At 36.5% G+C, this 7,594-nt stretch overlaps 1 protein-coding gene across 2 annotated transcripts; it reads right to left on the bottom strand.

The window, feature by feature from the left end:
- Positions 1-793: 793 nt before the first annotated feature.
- On the bottom strand, positions 794-4,851 carry LOC117338134 (neuropilin and tolloid-like protein 1). Of its 2 annotated transcripts, none has more exons than XM_033899348.1 (5): positions 4,702-4,851; positions 3,207-3,461; positions 2,849-2,998; positions 2,224-2,450; positions 794-1,568 (listed from the first exon to the last, which is right to left on the bottom strand). In XM_033899348.1, exons 1-5 carry the CDS (start codon positions 4,766-4,768, stop codon positions 1,563-1,565), a joined length of 705 nt encoding a protein of 234 aa, XP_033755239.1. In that variant the 5' UTR covers positions 4,769-4,851; the 3' UTR covers positions 794-1,562. The 2 variants fall into 2 exon arrangements, with proteins under 2 accessions (XP_033755239.1, XP_033755238.1); XM_033899347.1 differs by having other exon boundaries at positions 794-1,554.
- Between the last annotated feature and the right edge of the window lie 2,743 nt (positions 4,852-7,594).

Here is a 7,594-nt window from a genome sequence, read left to right as displayed (position 1 = left end):
TACTGTTTAAATGGGATCTACGATGCACAAACTGTAAGTACACATCGTTGTCATCAAGTTTAGAGTTACTGCTAATCTGGTATTATTGTATCTTTCTTTCCGCCCTGAAATCGGCGGAACATGCGCAGAGCCTAAAGGGGTTCGTTTTCTAAAGTTCGGTTGGCGTCAGAACAAAAAATAGCCGGATACCTTTATAATTAGCTATCTGAAGTACCAAAAGGTGAGCTATTGCTATGCATGTGACTTAGTATTGTTGGGAATCTCGAAAGAGTTGCCTCTCCTTGTGTGGACTTTCCTGTGGCGGAAGATGCGATTCGCGCTCTTCGACCCAAGCTATGAACCAGCAGGACGTGGGGTAATTCCCCCTGTCATAAACTTCGTCGAATTGGAGCGTTTGGTGGCCTCTCCGGGTCTTGGTGAGCGGGGACGGCTACAACAGGGATCTGTGTGACCCTTTCTGTGTTAAATGTAGACTTGTTTAGTTGTTGTTAACTTGTTATTGTAAATAAAGTCTGTTGAAATCTTACAGTATCATCAACTGTCCTAAGAAATTCCTTGACTTAAATTTTCCATTGAGAGCATAACGGAATTTAAGAGGGTCTTTATTCAGGATTTCCCCTGAACTATACTTTCGTATGGTTTTGTTCAGATAAGGAATATCCTCGAATTAAGGGATATTGCTAAAACTGTGGCCAGAACACGGAGGGCGTTTGTAAAACCGTGAAAATGTCTTTAAATAGAAAATGGCATAATTCATGACACAATATGGAACATAAAGATAAAAATAAAGGCATTTTCAGTATGAAGTATTTTTTATTGAAAAAAACTACGTTGGTATAAAAATGTTTATATACATTTGTAAAACTATCGGTTACACAAAGTTTGTGATCTACATGAATCTATATACTACAGGTAAAAATACAAGTAAAATGGCGAGGTATGTGTAGGTACGGGACAAATCATATATTTACAGGACACACAACATTTACACACAGGTACTGAGGAGAAACAGTAGCAACTATTATCTACATTTTGTACGTCACGCGAGTTCTAGATCCACAATTATACATTGCTATCAAATGTTTTTGTTTTCTCTAACAGTTGTCGAAAATTTGCTAAAATCCGGCCTTCGAAATATTAGTATAAAACAAACAAAGCATATCATAAGTAGCACGTTCACGGAACTGTACAATGGCAGTCTTTGGCGGGTATTGTACAGTCCCTTGGTCCAACTTCCGGTTCCTGTCCAACTAGCTAGACTTGTATCTCTGTGATGTCGTCACCAACGCCGCCATCTGTAGATCCATCGAATACACCATTTCTATTTACTCCAGTGGCGCCATTTGAGGATGTTTCAGTGGCGCCATCTGTGATTTTTGGTGTCGTCCCTCTCCCGATGTAGTCCAAGAGGATCGAGAAGAACTTGTTGGTGTCGGCAATGGCACCCAGAGATGCTCGAAGTCAGTGCATGCTGCCATTGGATGCAGTCTTGACCCTGATGCTCTCGCCGCTAACGTTATGGTACTGTTCCTTCCTCATCTGTTCTTTGGTTATCTGCAACATTAAAACTGGAATGTAGGAAAGGGATTAGTAAAATAGCTCAAGCGGGTATACATGCAGCAAAAAGCAAAATTAAGCATGGTTATAACATAAGCAGTAATCTATTAATCGAATTAGATTGACAACTAGCAATGTCTTTGTTTCTGTCGTTTTATTACTATTTGTTTTGTTTCTATTTCGTTTTTGTTTTCAAAGTTGAATCACTCCAAATTGTAACCCCACCTTATTTTGAACAAAGATCAATAGAGTTATACCCAATTGGTGGTGGGATTGTCATCTTTCTCTCTCGGTAAGATGAGTCTAATCCTTTTATATATTGGTTAAAATCAAACTTGCATTGCGGGAAATAGGGATCGTGCTTGCCCTAGAACATAGGGAGGATATGAGGTAGTAATAGACTTATCCGGCTGATTATAAAAAGACTAAATGGCCGATATTTTAACGAAGTACGAGTACAAATCTAGCCCTAATGTCTCCTAATCCGTAAACGAATTTAACCCTAATGTCTCTGAATATACATATGCCAAATTATATTCAATATCTAACATACGCATATTTCTTCGCATTTCAAATATAAAAACAGCAGACTGTGTACTATTGCGAGAAGACGACTGCTTCGCATTAATAGAATTAAAATTAAAATTAACATAAAAAAGTACCAACCTCGTCTTTCATTGATGAACTTCTCTTTTTCTTGTAGATACACACTCCGATGATAGCGATGATGATTACGAGTACGACGATACCTCCGACTCCGAGAGCGACGCTGGCCTCGAGAGGAAGAGGACAGAGGTTGGTTCCGTCACCACAGTGGTCATACCCGGAACACCTCAGGTTATTGTTGATACAGCGACCATTGTAACACTGAGTCTCACCTCCCTGACAGGGTCCTGTGTCGGTAACAAACAGACAGGTTAGCAGACGACAACCACAGTGCATTTAATTTAGTATCAACAGATTAAGGAAAATCTCATTTTGAAGCCACCAGACGAAACATTATTAAGAGCCTTTTTGATTTTTTATGTCAAACCACACAGTGATAATTTATAGATTAGACTTAATATGTTTTAATTTTTTTTTTAAACAATTTTCATTGACAAGAATTTCAGACACAACACACTTACTACTTATTCTTGGTTTGAAACCAGAAATTACAAATTGAACCATCAACGTGAAGGCTATAAAGAGCCGCATTACTTGTAACACGGAACTATGGGACAACTCGTTACGTCACACCTAATTATAGTATCTTTATTAGTTAGACTGAGGAATTGTCTCTGTAACTTACCTCGCCTGAAGGCACTGATGAGCAGCTCGAATCCCCTCCTGTTGACGATTTGAGAACGACTCTGGAACTGGAGGGTGAGGTATCCAAGGCGAGTCTCGTACGATCTGGTCAACATCATGTTGTTGTTACCACATATCGTCTGGGGAAGGCCTGAAAGGTTAACAGGGTCAAAGGTCAAGATATGGTCAGAAAAGGTTAAATATCGAGAATGCTTTTGCGTAATTTTCTTTTAAATGATTGACTCAGTATTGAATAGTGTAGTAATTATTTGTAAGCACAAACTAGTTTATGACGTTGCTATATTACCGCAGACTTCACTGGAAACTTAACTCTGATAAAATCATAAATCAAAAATTACCTTGGACGAACTGTGCTTGACCGCTTCTTCCATCGTACATCCTCAAAAAGTCTGTGGCACACTGACCAGTTGGGCCGGATTCTACGTCAAGGTCACGGAAGGTCACGGATAGATCCTTTCCCAGAGGTGGTTCGATCGCAATCACACAGTCCTGATTAGGACGATGGGTTGGGTTCCTCGACAACCTCAGAATGATAGAGTCTTCGTTCCTCGTCATCATGTTAATTGACGCTCCACATCCTTCCTCCATGTAGTCTGTAGACAGAGGACAATAGTGAGTGTCATACATAAAATTCATTTAGCTTTAATAATATAATACAGCTATTACGCATTAGATGTTAATTTGTAAGCAACAGTAAAGTGTTGAACTAGTGGTAACTCGTTTGTTGTTTTTGTGAAAACTTACATGTAATTCATAGTTAAGAAATACCTTTTCCCATTTTCTTGTTTATTCTAAAGTTAGGAAGTCAACAAATAAAGTATGGTCCCTTCCTAACAAACTCTGTAGGATTTTTTTTAAATGTTAATGCGCATTTCGTAAAGACTTGTTTATGAGAAACTTTAGTTAGATGTTTGATTACGAAATCGGCAAGTAATTTGAATATCAGTTTGTATTATCTAAAATAATCAACTAATAATAATAAATTATTAGTGTACTTAGTATTTATTACTAAATTCCAGGAATGTATTAATATTCTTGAATCTAAAACTATTTTAATTTTATCTGATTGGTTATCCCAGAAAATTAAATAAGATAAAATAGTAATATTTTGCGGAATGCATTTCCCGAGAAAGCCCGTGGGCAAAATGTTGACGCATCGAACTACAAAATAACCACAGAATTCTACATAACCCGATCAGTGTCACGCATGACTGACTCTAATGATTGATGAGGTTGTGACGTATCCGTTATGTTTTACCTTTAAAGGTATGCGGTAAATCACCCATATCACATACCGTAATACATAGGTGTTGGGTAATGTTCTACACTTTGACAGGTTGACTAAAATCTGATATTAAGGTACGCAATTATTAAAAAAGAAACGCTATCCAGTCTCCCATTTCGAAAGAGTTCCCGTAATTATCACTCCAAACTACCAACATTTCTTGGTACCAATACCGAAATTAAATCAGAAGCAATGAAGCTCCATTGAAAGCTGTGTAGATTCTGAAGAAAATGTTAATTTTACCGTCCACTTTAAACCCCATTTCTAACTTAAAACGTTGAAGAAGATGCAAGAAGTAAAATGTGCAGCTAAATATCAAATTACCAAGTATATCGATAAAATGAAGATAGAAAAATGTTTAAAAAGATGTAACATCTGAAGTGGTTAATGAATTAATGAAGTAATTACAGAGTTGGTTTATAGAATGTTCCCATATGATAATAGTACCATTAAGATAAAGTTTACAGGCGAAAACTATTCCTCAAATAAAATTTCTTATTAAAGTTTTGGCACATTAAATACGAAGCCAAAAGGAAACTTCTACTTACAAGTTTGTAAAGCTGATGCATGTGCAAGCATCCAGGCCAAGATGCAAATGACTGCTAAAGTTTCCATTCTTGTCAGTATCTAACAACGTATGCTCGAAAGGTGGTGTTAGTCCTGTGAGAGAGGAACTGGGAATACTTTTTCTCGTCGGTGTCCGGCCATTTATACCCAGGGAGGGGCGGTGACGGGTGACATTCATGACGCTCCCCCATCCATCAGGTCCTGTCAAGGCAGAAGACTCCAGTATGATTCCCTATGATGAGAAGCTTCGTACCCACGTAAAGAATTTAATTGAGTAGGCTCAAAATACCTGTCATCTCACCTGTAATACCCATGTATGTCCCCGGGGCCGAAAAAATGTATATCACACATCTCATTTGCATGGTCAATGATTGTGATCGACTGGTCAGAAAAAAGGAAGTAAAATGATAATACATGTACACGGAACAAGTGTTCCCATGGTACCCCCGGGCATGGTATTGTAGCATTAGTATTTTATTAATTTTTTATTGCTTTTTAAGCCTATTCATTTAGATGAGCTCTTTAAGTTACCGATAATTGCCATCGGCGTAATAGAATCAAGGGCAATATCTAGGATGAGGAATCGTACATCTTTGATTAAAGACTGTTTTGAGTATGAAAACAACAAGGTTAGCATGCAAACGGCATGGCCTTATTAGGAAGTAACATTCTTTCATTATTTAATAGAATTACGATATCGACTTGCATTCTCTTTGCTATAGTGTGGGGATGGGATACCACTGCAACAGTTCATTCACAACAAATGTATTTTACGAGACGCCTACACAAAACATATCTTATCAATGATTCTGTCTATTTAGGTCAAACAGACCTTACCATTGACTATTTTAACCGGTTTGATATTTCAGGAATGTTTTCAGCATACTTCCCTCCTTAAGTGACCAAAAACATCATATGATATACCTGAAGATGGCTTAATAGATATGGTCAAACACTGGCTAACGTGTATGTAACATTTACATGAGCAGAGAAAGGTTAAGGCTGTTGTACCTAATGCATGTCTTAGAATGTATTGTGAGCACCACACCATTGCGGGGTGGTTAACCTCTGTTTATATGTGATTTAATGTCTGGTCTACCCCAGAAACTTTCCAATGTGTTTACGACCTAAATGACAATAAAGAGACCAAGATCAAATCCGCTCATCTCAATGAATCAGTTAACAATAATATCTATCAAACCATGTATGCTTTGTGAGCTCTGATAACTGTCACCTTCATTAAATTGCTGGTTACTTATAGTGGCTTCACACAATTTCCGTAAAACCAGACAATGGTACCTCTATATTGACACACTGGGTTCGTATACTTGAAACCATTATTATTATCAAGCATGCAATCTGTGTTCAACTCAATTTCCTTTAAACTCGCTTAATTCATAAAAACAGTTCCAAAGAAAACCCTAAACATTGAAAATAATATCTCGCATGAAGCCGTTCCGAAATTTCTCGAAATCATTGAAAGGCATATCAGATTAGAAGCATGTGAGTCAAAGTACGGTTTTATGAGGTTTGTGAGATTTGTACCAATGCGATGTTACAGAGTAAATATAGAGCACAAAAGAGCATGAATGTTTTTATTCTACAACGTCCAGTTTTTGTTTTTCAAACGATTATATCACTCCTTGTCGAAGATGTAGCATCTTTAAATGTACTAAATGGTTACATTTTCATTTAATAACATATAAAACAAAGGTATAAGAATTAACAGTATGTAAAAAGGTATGCACTTTGTGTTAATTATAAAATTCAAAAGTGTCCACAGCATTTTTTTTTAATCATGAAAAAAATGAAATAAAATAGGAACGGCCTAGTCTCTATATCATATCATTATCTATCGGCGAGTGTAAACAATACCTTTGCACGTGACAACTGTTTACGCTTACCTCGGATTAAATTTTCATTGGATGAATGCGAGGTTACTGACGCACTCGACTCTTTCCGATAAAAAACAGAAAATGGCGACAGATACAACTTCGAGTGTTGTTCAGCGATATTTTGAAGTTGATAAACATATATATTTCACAGGAAATGCCATAATTTTGTAAACAGTCTAATTTCAAGTATCATAACACTTTCCGAAAATCAAATGTATTAAGAAAATTAATGAAATCTAACCTTTAATCTCTGAAAATATAATTTACGTAATACCATCTAATCCCGATAAAACAATGGCGTAGACGCTGTTTTGTTTACCGTTGTACTGGATTTTGCAATCATTTCCTCGGTACATTCTACACTCATAAGATTTAACATACATTCCATTGTCATTTTATCATCGTGATCCATCTATAGTATACGTTTACAATAGTTACTGTAAAAGTATTGTTTCTTTGACAGGGCATTTCAACACAGGGTAAGTATATGACTTTAAAAATAAGATAGAATGTTTTCTTCGCAGACATTCAGAATACGAATTCCTAGCTAGCATTGACAAGATTTAGTTTGTGATAGCCTTGAAAACAACGAGGGTGATCATTCCGTACATTATTACCAGTTTGGTTCCGAAAAGAAGTGATCACAAATATTATTCAATACACAACTATTCTTTGTCATTAATATTTACAATCAAAGACCATCTCAATAAAGATGGGTTTGCTTACAATACGAGCCATCTATATAAATAGCAAATCAAGTGATATTTTACAAGCCTATAAATCACTGCTATTGTTCAATATAAAATACAAAAACTTATTAGTCTTGAGGAAAATTAAATATACAAACTGTATGTTAAAGCGTGATGCTCTTTTTAAGAATTTATAAATCATTTGTTTTACCTGTACTTGAATATGCATGTGAGGTTTGGGACGGATGCTCTCAAGCTGATTCAGAAAAGTTAGAGCGGGCTCAGCTTGA

The sequence above is a fragment of the Pecten maximus genome, chromosome 11 (genome assembly GCF_902652985.1).
Source record: "Pecten maximus chromosome 11, xPecMax1.1, whole genome shotgun sequence".
In the NCBI taxonomy this organism is placed as follows: domain Eukaryota; kingdom Metazoa; phylum Mollusca; class Bivalvia; order Pectinida; family Pectinidae; genus Pecten; species Pecten maximus.
Note: the sequence above shows the minus strand (reverse complement) of the source record. Positions and strands in the feature narration are given on the sequence as shown.

Coding starts and splice junctions, on each gene's coding strand:
- LOC117338134 (XM_033899347.1), bottom strand. CDS start 4,768: ATGGAAACTTTAGCAGTCATTTGCATCTTGGCCTGGATGCTTGCACAT. Junction 3,462..4,701: donor TGCATCAGCTTTACAAACTT/GTAAGTAGAAGT, acceptor CTCTGTCTACAG/ACTACATGGAGGAAGGATGT. Junction 2,999..3,206: donor TCAAGCACAGTTCGTCCAAG/GTAATTTTTGAT, acceptor TTAACCTTTCAG/GCCTTCCCCAGACGATATGT.